A 14937-nucleotide genomic window follows, 5' to 3' on the forward strand; every position below is an offset into this window, starting at 1 on the left:
TCAAGCTATTTCTGACTTATTGCAGCTATAAGACGAACCCATCAGGAGGTTTTCTTGGCAAAATTTGTCCAGAGACAAACATTAAAACTGAATCCAGTATGCTCAGTGGCATCATTTGTATGGCAAGAGTTTCCAGTTTTCTTTCAACAGATAGCCAATAATCACTGAAATGATTCCAGCTCATCTAATTTGTAAGGAGCCCCCGGTGGCACAGTGGGTTAAACCCTTGTGCCGGCAGGACTGATGACTTGAAGGTTGGGTTGCTGACCTGAAGGTTGCTGGTTTGAATCCAACCCGGGGAGAGCATGGATGAGCTCCCTATATCAGCTCCAGCTCCATGCGGGGACATGAGAGAAACCTCCCACAAGGATGGTAAAAACATCAAAACATCTGGGCGTCCCCTGGGCAACATCCTTGCAGACAGCCAATTCTCTCACACCAGAAGCGACTTGCAGTTTCTCGAGTCGCTCCTGACACGAAAAAAAATCTAATTTGTACAGGGGTGTTGTAGAATTATTACTTGGGATTTTAAAAAACTATGCTTTAAGTCAGGACCTTAAAAGCTGCAATATTGGGATAGTTACATAAACACAACAATATATGCAAAGCTGCCTCGGACTTGACAGAGAGTGAAAGATGTTATGCATGTGGGAATTCAATTGAACAAGCTAACTTTTACGTAGGGATATTTTATTTCAGTCCTTTCCTCTGAAATTCAGTAGAGAATTTATCTCTTAAGCCGTCATGTTTTCTTGAATAAAGGCTTCAGTCCTGCATATTTAGAAAACTACAGAATTCGTATGCATTAATTCCTTTGTTAGGTGCAGTGAGAGTAGGCTCACTGAATCATTGGGTTTTATATAAATACAGTTGCATCCAGTTAGGACTATCAATAGGATTCATTTTGATCCTTAATCTATGAGATCAGTATTCACCAGAAGAATACCCTTCCACAGTAAGTTTTCCATATATTTTTCAATACCTTGTTAAGAAAAAAACTATTAATATTTGTAGTGGACCACATTCACTTAAATTGTGTAGCATGGCAGTACTGCAAATTACTATGACACTTATTAAAGCAGGATTGATTTCACATCCATGACAAAAAAATACAGTGGCAACTTTGTATAGCCCTTAATGGACTTTTAGTGCATCCAGTTCTTTAACTCACTCTTTTAGTTTGTTAGGGTTATTTGATGGTGAACCACTGGAAAAAATGCATTTTTATTAAGCACAGGATTATCATTATTTTGCTTGTCTGTATCAAGGGGATTCACAATGTGGGTTTCATTAGAAAGCGTGGGATTTAGGCTAGGATGAAATGACAGGAAATGTGATTATATTTCCAGCCTTCTGAATGGAGGAAGAGCAGAATCAAGTTGTAGTGTGGGAAAGGTGCTTGAGCCTTCCCCTGACTCATATCCATAATCTAAATTGTAGGGATTACACCTGCTCCCTCTCTGTTCTTATTCTTCTGCTGACAGGCTGCCCTTCCAAGTCAGGATTCTTAAGTGCAGTCATCACTTTGATTAGACTGATCCAAAGTAATTGAAGTTTGTAACTCTTTTGATGTCTTCATGCTCCTTTTAGAAGTATATGCTTCTTCTGTGGCCATTATTTCAACCACGATACAGCTTTTGTATTTTCTTTCTTAATTTTCCTCAATATTCATTCCAGGTCTTTGCTGTTTTTTGCAAGTAATATGATATCATCTGCATATCTTACAATGTTGATGGCCCTTTTAAATTGCCTCCTTCCTCTGAATCTAATCCCACTTTCAATGTAACTTGTTCTGCAACTCAATTAATTGTATTGGGTGATAAAATGCAGCATTGTTTGATCCCCTTGACAATAGGAAACCAGTCCTTTTTCTTCTAGATTATGTCAGGTATCATGACAGCCAGAGGTTGTGACACACAAGTTTTTTTTAGATTAAAATAATATTTTCTTATGATCTGTATTATCAAAGGGCTTACTATATCAGTAATCAATAAAGTATAGGATGGAAGCAGTACACCATCATTTTGAAAGTCCTGTCTTTAAACACACTTCCCAAAAGCCTGTTGAATTATTTGCCTAATGCCAGAAAGATGTGAAAGAGTGGGACATTCTAGCCTCCCAAAAAAGAGTTGCAGAACCTAGGACCAACCACTTAAAAGGCCCTCTCCTGCATCTTCACCACATGTCCTGTGAAGATGAAAGGGGACAGCCTCTTTAAAGATCGGAGAACCTGGATTGACTTTTGTGGGAAAACATGGTCAATAAGGATTAAGCCAAAAAAGGATTTTGTAGGTTAAAAACTAGGAGGATGTTGAAATCAAGACTGAATCACATGTCTTAGTCAGTGCATAGAGTACATTGGACTTTACTGGAGTATAGTTCTCAGACTCCAGCAGCCAATATGTACGAGGTATCAAAGTACCGATGCTGCTTGCTATAGTGGATAGAATTTTAGGTTATGATTTAAGGTAGCTCTTCTGGGTCAGTCATGGGGCTGATCGGGGTATTGGGTGACAACTTGTGTTCGATGGGTTTGCACTCCCCCTGAGGGCATAGGACCACAGCTTGGGGGTCCTCCTGGACTGAGCGCTGATGCTTGATGTTCAAGTGTCGGCAGTGACCGGGGAAGGCCTTTGCACAGTTAAAACTTGTGTGACAGCTTCAACCGTACCTCGAGAAGTCGAACATGGCCACAGTGGTCCAGGCCTTGGTTACATCCAGACTGGATTACTGCAGTGCTCTCTACGTGGGGCTGCCCTTGAAGATGGCCCAGAAACTTCAGCTGGTTCAAATGTTGGCAGCCAGGTTCTAACCAGAGCTAATTATAGGGAGCATACAACACCCCTATTAAAGCAGCTCCACTGGCTGCCAATATGCTGCCGGCCCCAATTCAAGATGCAGGTGATGACCTATAAAGCCCTATACGGCTCGGGCCCTGCCTATCTTCGTGATTGCATCTCGCCTTATGAACTGGCACGAGCTGTAAGATCTACTGGGGAGGCCCTCCTCTCACTCCCGCCACCGTCACAAGCACAGTTAGCGGGGACAAGGGAGAGGGCCTGGAACGCCCTCCCCATAGAGATCAGGCAAGCCCCTATACTGTTTTCTTTCTTCAAGGGCCTGAAAACTTGGTGGTTCCTGCAGGTTTTCGGGCAGGATTAATCTCTACCACCCCCCACCCCCCCCAGCTATCAACTAAGACCCTGCTTTGCACCTTATCCACTGCCTGGCCTTATGATATTCTGATGCATTAGTCCCAGCCTATCCATCATACTTGGCCATGTCCACTGTGAAACTCTGATCACTAGTATATTGAACCCGTTGATGAAGCATATTGAAACTGGATTTTATCTTTTGTGGATTGTTTTTAATTGTATGTTCTTGTTTTATTATTTTGATTGTTTTTATTATGTTCATGTTGTATGGTCAATTGAGTGTTTTGCTTTATGTTAGAAACCGCCCTGAGTCGGCTCCTTCTTTGGAGGCTTTTAAACAGAGGCTGGCTGGCCATATGTCGGGGGTGCTTTGAATGCGATTTCCTGCTTCTTGGCAGGGGGTTGGACTGGATGGCCCATGAGGTCTCTTCCAACTCTACTATTCTATGATTCTATGATTCTATGAGTCCTCCTGAGGAGATAGGGTGGTATATAAATATTATTATTATTATTATTATTATTATTATTATTATTATTATTATTATAGGTTATAATTTCTAGATGTGATAATCATGAAATCATACTTTCAATGGTTGTCTATCCCTTTTCAGTCCATATGACTTGTGCCGTCCGCCAGACAATAAAAAAAACTATAAAGCTGAAACGTGCCGTCCTTTATCCGGGCGAACTGCAAATCCCTATAAGCTGTCCTAAAATATTGAACGACTGAGTCTGGAGAACTTCAAAAAGGATGTTTATTCATACAAGGTTGTAAACCTGGCACAGATCTTAAAGTTGCAGAAAATGAAACAAATTTCCATAGGTTTTAGTTGCAGAATTATCCCTGGTTCCAGAAGGCAAAGGTGATTATAAAACCACTATACCCTAATCACGCTGTCTATATTAGAAGGAGAAACTCTTTCCTTCCCTATCTTTACAGCAAAGATTAGTTCTAGAAGCGATGGAATAACCCTGCTCCTCTAACTAGAATTCCTATTCCAGATCAGTATAATTCAATACTTATCTAATTTGGATAGGCTTAGATTGGCCTGGTTTTGAGGATGATTTGTCCCAGTTAGCCTTGCACAGCTCCAGCACGTTGGAAGACTATAGCCAGAATGAAACTCTAAAATGGAGACTAGACCCTGGTAAAAAGGGCGGTCCTAAGATGTTGTATTCTTTGACCAATCACTGCAAAGAAAACTGCAGCCAGCACTTGCAGATTCCAAGCCATTTTTCCTAGGCTTTTGCAGCCAGAGGCTCAAACAAAATGTAAAGGAAGGAAAACAAACAAACGACCAATAGGTAAGGCAAACCATCGTCCTGGGGGACGGAACACTCCCCGCTAAATTCCCAGGATGTGGGAATTTACCAATCAAAAACATACAAACACCTTTGTATACACAACAATACAACAGTATAAAACTTTAAACATCTCCAATAAGCAACACGAGGTCACTAATTGGTCTGTCCAGGACAGACATTTTGTCCTTACTATGAGTCTTTACTTGAACTTTTCTAACCTTACCGTCAGGGCAAGGAAAGGTCTTTAGTATAATGCCCATAGGCCAGGCATAGCGGGGCAAGTCTTTGTCCTTTGGCAACACAAGGTTTCCCACCTTGGCATTGTCCTTTGGGGTTTGCCAGAGTCTTCTGGTTGGAAGCTGGCTTAAGTATTCGGCCTTCCACCTCTTCCAGAAGTGGTTGGCTAAGGTCTGTACATGCAAAATTGGTGCCACAGTCCGATCGAATTGACTTAATTGGCCCTCTGAGGGCTATGAACCTTTTCAATGCATTTAAAAATGATGAAGTGTCCATTCCCTCTACATCCTCAATATAGACAGTTCGTTTTGACAAACAAGTAAACAAAACCGCCCATCTTTTATTATTTACAACACCACCCCTGGTTTTTCTGGTAACAATTTCCCAAGGACCAAACACATCGATTCCCACATGGGAAAAGGGTGGGTCTGTCAAAGTCTTATCCTGAGGTAGTTCTGCCATTAACTGACTTTGACAGTTACGTCTGAGTCGCCGACATTTGACACACTTAAAAATACAACTGTTGACCAACCTTTTGGCATTAACTACCCACAGACCTTCATTTCTAAGGGCTGCCTCAGTTAGAGTTCTACCCTGATGATGGATTTTCTCATGGTAGTGACGAACCAACAACAAAGCAATATGGCTATTGGGGGGTACAATGATGGGGTTCTTTGTACACACTTTGAGTTTAGCCTTAGCTAACCTCCCTCCCACTCTTAAAATGCCCTCCTTGTCTAGAAATGGGTTTAACTCACGCAAGAAACTCCGGCTGGGGGTGTCAAGCCCTTGTTCTAACCTGGCTATTTCTAGACTAAACTCATGCCTCTGAACTGACCTGAATATTACTCCCTTAGCCTTCAACATGTCCTGAACTTGCAAAGGCTGACTATCTTTGCAGACTAAGCGATGTATAAGCCTAGCAACTGCTCTAAGAAGACTGTGCCATTCCGAAAAACGTTCAAAATGGTGTCGTTCCAGACAAGATCTTTGGCCCATCTTGATTTCTGTGGTTGATTTGCAGGCTTTCACCTCTGCACTTCGTGAGACTTGAGCATTCATAATGTCCGAAAACCTTTGCTCATCTTTCGAGAGCGCTGTGGCTTCGTCTCTCTCAGAGACTTTGAAGATGGAGGAATACTCTGGAGTTATTGCTTGGCAGTAGACTGAGATGTGACTTAGGCAACTGCGCACAAGTGTAGGACGTCCACCTTTAAGCACCTGTGCTTGATTGGAGTCCAACGACGATGGTGGGTGCATCTTGTTTATGCACACTGGGCCTGTAACTGTCCAGCCTAGTGGTAGCAGCTGAGCAATGGGCGCCCCTGGAGGTCCCTTAACTTGGTCGTTCACATAGAACAAGTTCGGACAGTCCGCACCAAGCAGAAGGGCAATGTCCACATCTGGCTGAAAGGCTGGTATGGCATTCTTTAACCGTCGCAAATGTGGATGAGCCTCCACAACTTCTCTAGTTACAATTTGTTTTTTGTTCCGAGGGATGGAGGAACACTCAATCAGGTCTGGCAACTTGAACTGTCTCTTCTGGTCGCAAGAGGAGACAACAAAGCCAGATGCTATGCGACCCTGCAACTTCTTTTTTCCTGCACATGTAGTCATGGTGTAATCGACCATCTTGGTTTTAAGGTCAAACATGCGGAAGAACTCTGGAGTAGCTAGGGAGGCATCGCTCTGTGAATCTAGGGCCACATAGAGTCTCTTTTTAAGCCAAGGGCTCTTGGATGGATATACATCCGCTAGGCAGATAGGATGACAGACTCTGAACTGGTGCACGTTAGAGCATAGTTCAGTGCAGGCGACCGATGGAGCATCCTCCTGCATCCGTGACGCGGCCTGCATGTTGGTGGCTTCAGTAGATGACCCTTCTTTGGAAGACGTGTCCCCTTTGGCGCGGGAGACAGCGTCAGAGTTGTGCATCGCGGTGCAATGCTTAAGGCTGTTACACCTTGCGCATTTGACGTCCTCTTTGCAGTTGGATGCAAAGTGAGGAGTTGCTCCACAGCACCTAAAACATATGCCCAGCTTCTGTACAATCTGTTGTCTTTCTTTATAAGGCTTCTTGCCAAATTCCCGGCAGTTGGCCAAACTGTGAGGCTTTTGGTGAATGGGGCAGAGCACCTCTTTTACCTCCGACCTGGGTTCATCAGTCTTGTGTTGAGTTTCGACTGCCTTTACGCTGACAGGTCTATTGGCCTCTCTAGATGGTTTCTTGTCCACTTTAGGTGCCTTCTCTGGCTGGGTCCCTTGGTATAAGGTGGGGAGGCCCGTCTGTGGATCATTCCTTTCTCTGGCTGCCCTGGTGATGAACTGGACCAAATGAGAAAATGGAGGGTATGCCTGGGAGTGGGCCTCCTTGTAGTTGAAGACCTCCTGTCCCCAGCGTTCTTGCAAAGTGAAGGGCAGCTTGGTCAAGATCTGCCTCTGGGACAGGTGCTGATCGAGGCACTTCAAACCGGGCAGTTCTGGATTCTCCTTGGCCGACTCTAATTCCGCAAGGAGATCGCTAAGGTCCCACAAGAGTTTGAAGTCTTTGAGTTTTAAAGCTGGGAACCTTTGGAGCTTGTCCATAAGAGATGCTTCAATCTCTGTGCTGGACCCATACCTCTGCTGCAACCTGGCCCAGGCCTTTTCCAGGGCTTTGTCGGGATCGGCTACGTGGGCTGCGTAGATCTTCTTAACTTGTGAGGATGAGGCTGGGCCCAACCATGCAGCCAGAAGAGTCAGTTCTTCCTCAGGCAATAACTTTAAGTCTCTGATTGCTCTCTGGAAGGTGGCCTTCCAGAGAAGAAATTCCTCAGGCTTGTCCGAAAACTTTTCGACACCCTTGTCCTTAAGATCTCTTCTGGGGCTTCTGATGATGGAGACAAGCTGGGACTCTGGCGTCGAAGGGAACAATTGAGGAGTTTGCTGTTGTGGAGTGGACTCCCACCGTGCACCTTGCGTCAACCTTTGGCCTCTTGGAGGGATGACATCGACCACTGACGAATCGGTGGCTCCCTGTGCAGCTGTCTGTAAGGGCCAACTAGCACTTGGCCTTGAGGCCCTGATTGACTGACCTAGGGATTTAGCAGGAGGCACAGGTAGCTCGGGCAAGGGTGAGCTCCCCGCTATGACGCTCTGCTCTGCAGGAAACTCAAAAGTGACTTTGGGGCCCTGCTCTGGGTAAGGAGAGAAGTCTTCCTGTTCCTCATCCGAAAACTGGCTGTTTAAGCTATTAAGATGCACAAGCACCTTGGAAGAAGGGTCCTGCTTCGGCAACTGACTTACATTTTCTTCTGTGAGTGGCTCAATTAGGGCCTTGGCCAAAGTCTCAGCCCTTACCTTTTTGGCAGTAGCATCCATCCTTATTCTAAGCATTTCTATTTCACCTTGCCTTTGGGCCTGTTCCATTTGCATTTCGCTTTGTCTACGGGCCTGTTCTATTTGCATTTCGCTTTGTCTACGGGCCTGTTCTATTTGCATTTCGCTTTGTCTACGGGCCTGTTCTATTTGCAGTCGTTGCTCTTCTTCTTTAAAGGGAAGGGTGAGATCAGCTGCCTTAGCATCAGCCTCCACCCCCGCTACCTTGCTCTTTAGCTCCAGACGTGCAGCCTCCTTAATGTGCAAGGCAGCTAGGGAAGAGATGGCACTCCCAGCAGCAGAAGACTTGCTAGAGTGGCTATGTTTAGATGATGCACACTCCCTTAGTTTAGATACCTGGCTAGAGCGGTTGGACTTAAGACTAAGTGCCACAGCAGGTGATTTTAAAAGATTGGTCTCATGGCTGCATAAGGAAGACTGATTTCCTTTTGGCTCAGACCTTAGATTAACAGGTGGAGAACTAAATTCCAAGGCATCTAGAATTGCCCTCACCTTATTTTCTTTCTCATTAGTGTCAGCTAAGACACTCACTATTTCTAACTCTGAATCCTTGGCGTTAATGCGCTCGAGGACCTGGACTATCTTAGACACCAAACCCCTCCAGAGACCGAAGGTCTCTTCAAGGTCGGTCTGTAATATGGATGGCACCCTTGTAATACCCAAGCTCTCAATTCTGTCCATCAATGTTACAATTCGCTCCCATGCCGAACCTAACCTCACATGGAGGAGCTCCTTTTCACCTATTAGATGGGCTAGCATCTTGGCTGAAGGGTGCTTTATCCTTTGGGGCCTTTCATTCCTACTTTCAGCCTCAGAAGGAGGTATACCATCTGTATCATCTTGAAATTGCATAGACATTATGTATTCTTAATAGCAAGTAAATTTACAACAAAAGCAAATACAATATATAATACAATGCACAACACTTAACCATAGCAATATATATCACTAAGTAACTATACTTTACAAAGATTGTGACCTTTGGCGCCAGATTTTAGTGGGCAAGCTGCAAAATGCCAACTGACAGCAACTTGCCACTTGATACCTCCCTTGCCCGAGTGACGTAAACTGCCAAAATGGCGACTTCGCCAAATTTTCAAGCACCTCGTGCTCTGCGGCTCGAGGCCTGCCGCCGAAGGAGCACCGAGGCTGGCTTTGGAAAGGAGGAGAGAAAAGACGCCTCCTCCCCGCTGTGAAGGGAGGTCACCACCGCAGGACGATGAAGCAGGTCACCACCGCAGGACGATGAGGCAGGTCACCACCGCAGGACGATGAGGCAGGTCACCACCGCAGGACGATGAGGCAGGTCACCACCGCAGGACGATGATGCAGGTCACCACCGCAGGACGATGAGGCAGGTCACCACCGCAGGACGATGAGGCAGGTCACCACCGCAGGACGATGAGGCAGGTCACCACCGCAGGACGATGATGCAGGTCACCACCGCAGGACGATGAGGCAGGTCACCACCGCAGGACAATGAGGCAGGTCGAAGCCGGCCGAGTGCTCCGGCCGAACTCGTAGCAGCGTTGCCAGGCCTGTCCAGGTTCTAGCCTGGTTCTGGTGGGCTTCACGCCTCAGAGCCAGCCAAAGAACTGTCGCTGGTGCTCCGCGGCTCGAGGTCTACCGCCGAGGGAGCCCTGGACGTTGCTGGGAACTGCACAGCCTGTGCAAACCCAGAAAGCCACTGGGCCACGTGCGCACACGCGAGCCAAATAGCAAGGAAATAGAGCCCCACTATTTGACTCCTTCAGGTCTGAGAGCGGGCTCCACTGCCTCAGACGCTGGTAGAGTCTTTAGGTATGCAGACTGAGCTCAGGCGGAAAAGCCGCGGCCTAAACTAAACTTCCTAAACTATAAAAAACTATAAGCCGTGCAAGCTAGCTCAAGCGGAAAAACCGCTGATCTACCTCAAAACTGTGCCGTCCGCCAGACAATAAAAAACTATAAAACTGAAACGTGCCGTCCTTTATCCGGGCGAACTGCAAATCCCTATAAGCTGTCCTAAAATATTGAACGACTGAGTCTGGAGAACTTCAAAAAGGATGTTTATTCATACAAGGTTGTAAACCTGGCACAGATCTTAAAGTTGCAGAAAATGAAACAAATTTCCATAGGTTTTAGTTGCAGAATTATCCCTGGTTCCAGAAGGCAAAGGTGATTATAAAACCACTATACCCTAATCACGCTGTCTATATTAGAAGGAGAAACTCTTTCCTTCCCTATCTTTACAGCAAAGATTAGTTCTAGAAGCGATGGAATAACCCTGCTCCTCTAACTAGAATTCCTATTCCAGATCAGTATAATTCAATACTTATCTAATTTGGATAGGCTTAGATTGGCCTGGTTTTGAGGATGATTTGTCCCAGTTAGCCTTGCACAGCTCCAGCACGTTGGAAGACTATAGCCAGAATGAAACTCTAAAATGGAGACTAGACCCTGGTAAAAAGGGCGGTCCTAAGATGTTGTATTCTTTGACCAATCACTGCAAAGAAAACTGCAGCCAGCACTTGCAGATTCCAAGCCATTTTTCCTAGGCTTTTGCAGCCAGAGGCTCAAACAAAATGTAAAGGAAGGAAAACAAACAAACGACCAATAGGTAAGGCAAACCATCGTCCTGGGGGACGGAACATGACTGGTGTAGGCTTATGGAAATAAGTATTGTTGAATCTACGGCAGTTTTGATCTGTAATGCTGGAAATACCACAGGTTATTCATGGGGGAAGAATGACTGGATAGGAAAAGGGTCTGTAGACATAAGTCTCCATAATCCAGAAGGAACACTCTAGTATACTTTGCTGGCTGAGCCATTGCTGAATCCTTACAATTATATCAGGAGTCTGACAAACAGAATTGACCTTGACATACCATTAATCAGTCTGCATCTTGACACCTAAATTACAGTAGAACAGAAGAAGTGCTGTGCTGAATCAGACCAATGTCTGGATCAGCATCTTTTTTCTCTCAAAAGTGACTAACCTGAATTTAGAGATGGGCTAGAATTTCTCAGAAAATGCTTTGACAATCAGTGCTCTGCTGTTTTTCTCTCTTTTTTAAGGCTGCATTTGACTTTCAGATAGAATTTCAGCACCTTCCCACGAAAATGTAAATGCGATTACCCTCATTGCATTTCCACATTAGCTGGGGTGATTTTTTTTTCTAGACAAGAATTCAGTGGGAATTTTCTATTTTAGCATTGCCTAAAACATTGGGATGAGGATGAAAACTTGAAAACCATTTTTGCTCCTTAATTGCTCCTCGACATGAGGAGAATCCTTTGTTTGAACTTTTCTATATTTCGTTTTGAACAGTATCAAGCATTTTACATTATCTTAAAAGTTATTATGACCATCCTAGTACATTCCTAGTAGAAAAGAGAGTACTGAGGACCTCACTACTCACGGCTGTCACCACTACATACTATGAAAACAAAACATAACATAGAAACTGAATTTCTACACCTATCCATGCATTCACATATCCATATGTACATTTACTGGTTGATGGTTGTTATTCACTAATATGGGTCATGTATGCCAGTGCTCAAGCTAAGAACTCATGGAAGACCCCCCCCCCCCCCCCACATACACACAAACATTTTGCACTATGTATTGGTAATTGCTTCTGGTTTTAATTCTAAAATAGATGTGAATAATACTTTTGTGGGGCCCCTGCATTATCACAAATAAGCATATTGCCCAACTTTGGTTGAGGATTTTGGTCATGAGGCACACAGCTATATGTTTAAAAAACATTTAATTTCCTGTGAAATACATTGCAAATCTTTTAAATACATAAGAACACTTAATGCCTGTGTATTGAGAAAGTCTGATGTTTGATTTGTTTTTGTTTTTGTGTTATGTGTTTTTAACTGATGGTATGTGCTGGATTCTAATATGTTGTTATTTCTTCCCTCAATCCATGAAGATAGTCATGTATTGTGGATGAATGGAAGAAAGTAGAAGAAAAATCTTGTAATCTATAGGTTTTATCCATGTGCTCTTTATACTGAATATCATATTCATGGATTTTGTTGTGTTTAGGGCATCTGTGTTGATTTCCCATCAGACCAGAACAGAGCAGCTGCAGGAAACATTGAGGCAGAAGGTGCTGAGTGAAAAGAGCTGGCAGGAAAAGGTATGATTGGGATTTCAAGCCATCACCATGTTTATGTGTTTTCTGTACGTTAAATCACTTGTCAGTAAATGCATCTGGTTTCAGTTTCCTGATAGCTTTTGTACTAGTGTGCTTAACATTTTTTATCTAAAGTCAGAATGGTTCCACAGGGGATATTGTTTTTTATTAATTAGTTTTAAAATGTTATTCTGACACATGACTCCATAGAATCCTCTTGCGTGGCAATGCTGAAAAATAATAAAAGTGTAAGAAACTGATTAAAATAACAACAGGAAAAGATAAGCAATAATTCTTTATTAGCAGTAAAAAAAAAACACCAACATCTCAGGTAAAACTACATAATTAAAAATATTCTTCCCCCATCCTTGTGTTCCCTTTAAAGTTTATGAGCTAGTAAAAAGTTAGAAACAAGTGTACTTGAAAATTTTCCATTTCGCCTCTTTTTAAAAATGTTCTTTCTCTGGATTAAGTTTTTCAGAACAACCCTCCTCTTTGAATCTTTGTGATCCTCTAAAATCAGTGTGATTTACTTTCTTCCATCAAGTGTGTCTTTCCTTGATTTTGTTGGCAAGCCTCCTGATTAAGTGCCTCTGACTAAGTGTCCACTTCTGCATTTATACATTGAGCCTATGATAAATGTTGCCTGATTTGGCCCAGATTTGAGTTCTCATTTTCTGCCTTCTCCTAGACTGGACTAATTCAAAAAGAGCTAAAGTATTGATTCTGTTTCTGTTAATCCTCCATGTAAGTTTGCAATTCACATAACTCAAGCACTTTTCAGTAAAGATGTCATATTTTCATAGGTGTCCCAGGGTGTGTGTGTGTGTGTGTGTGTGAACTTTTCAGTCCTTCTGTTCCCCTCCCATACTGGTGATATTTTGCTCATTAAGAAAGCCCAACTTCTCCATTGTTATGTTTGACCAGAAAGGACCCCATTTTCTGGCTGTATTTCATTCAACCCTCCACCTCACAGGAGCCTTCATGAAAACACTGTAGCATCCCTCTCATCCCATCACTTTCCCAGCTCTAGTAGGAGAGATATCTTCAGATTGCAGGAGAATTACGTTCCATTGCATTCAGTGCACATTCTGAGCACATATGATTTGATTCTACTGCATAAAACTTCAGTGTATAGGATCTATAGAAAAATAAGACTCTCCCCACCTTCTCTACCCATCCCTAATCTCCCAAATGTCAAAATGCTCAATAACTAAACCTAATGGTTTAAATACCTGACTTTCAGATGTTCATATCTTATAACTGTACCCTTAATTCGCTTCTGACATGATAAATAAATATGCAGTATGTACATAATATAGCCTAAATATGATTTTGATATACACGCACGTATCTCAAGTTGTTTGAAATATCTTGTTCTCTCACATATAGGATATAATTTTAGCATGAGGTCAGTCTGTTTGCATAATCAGAATCTTTTCAATGCAGCCTGGCATTTAAAATAGGCAATGAACTAATAGAAATAAGAGGCAGCAGTTACATATTTTCTAACAGCTATTAAAATGTGCTGAATGTCAAGTGTTCTGAAAATGCTCTCATCAGACCAGAGAGATGCTCCTGCCTTTTTCTTGGGTCACTGTGCCATTACATAGGCATAATGTGTTCCCTTTTTAAAAAGAAGAAAACTTTTGATCCATGTTAAATGGTGGGAAATCTGTTTGAAAATTAAGTTGCTGAAAGTGGTATTTTGGCATTTAATGTGCTGGGTTATAAAATGTTCTAGAAAGAAAATAAAGCAATTGTTGCTATGCAACCTGAACAAGATAATTGAGAAACATCTTTTAGGATGCTCATTATTGTGCTTATTAGTTACCCTGATTTTCAGGTGTTAGTTAAATGAGAAAAAAATTGATCATGTTGTTAGTTCCAATGAACTGACAACATGTATTTTAATTCTTTGTTGACCCTATTTTGAGAATACTTAAAAGCCCGCTCTTGACCTGTATGTTCCAGATGTAAAAGACACTTGTTCCACACTTCAGTAATAATGATGTACACTTTTTATCTACATTAATATGATGTCCATGTAAGAAGAAAACACCATTCCCCTGGAAGAACTGTTTATACAAATGGATGTTGCACATACATTTTCACAGACTCAAATTCTGATCTAGAAGCTTGGTCCTAACTCTCTGCTTTGCTTTCATCCTGAACAACTTCTCTGCAGTCTGGTTGGGGCTGCATAGGAAGAAAAGCCACAGAGAATCTGGCAAAGGCCAGTATTCCATTCCCATAGTGGCCAACCAAATGCTCACATGCCCAAAAGCTAAACAAGAAACATCCAGTTATATTACTGGAAGTAATATATACCTATCATGCCTAGCAGTCATTGAGAAGTTATCTTCAACTAATCTCTCACCATTTAGCCTCATTGGAGGGGCCCAGGTTTATGATGAGAGATGAAGAAATTCTAGATAAGACATTACTTTATCATCACCAGATACTTTATGTGTATTTCCATCCATTCAGTAGGTGACTTGGGTAAGTCACCCCCTCTCAGTCTCAGAAAAAGACAGTGAGAAACTCCCTCTGAAAAAAGTCTTGCCAAAAAAACCATTTGTTGTTTTGTACCTTCAAGTTGTTTCCGACTTGTGACAACTTAAGAAAACCCTATAACTGGCAGCCTATCTATCAACTGTGTATAAGATTTCCAGAAAAAGTTCCTGCAAACTATGGTGGCTTACCTTTGCAAAGTACAGCATAGTCT

General features: G+C 42.9%; 1 protein-coding gene across 6 annotated transcripts in view; it reads left to right on the forward strand.

The window, feature by feature from the left end:
- lekr1 (leucine, glutamate and lysine rich 1) overlaps positions 1–14937 on the forward strand; it is a 100749-nt gene that overhangs the window by 76406 nt on the left and 9406 nt on the right. For all 6 annotated transcript variants that reach the window (XM_016992031.2, XM_016992030.2, XM_003218174.4 and 3 more), the window contains one exon: positions 12119–12212. In XM_016992031.2, coding sequence (XP_016847520.1) covers positions 12119–12212 — 94 coding nt within the window. The remainder of the gene's footprint in view (positions 1–12118; positions 12213–14937) is intronic.

Source organism: Anolis carolinensis, chromosome 3, assembly GCF_035594765.1.
Source record: "Anolis carolinensis isolate JA03-04 chromosome 3, rAnoCar3.1.pri, whole genome shotgun sequence".
NCBI classification, from domain to species: domain Eukaryota; kingdom Metazoa; phylum Chordata; class Lepidosauria; order Squamata; family Dactyloidae; genus Anolis; species Anolis carolinensis.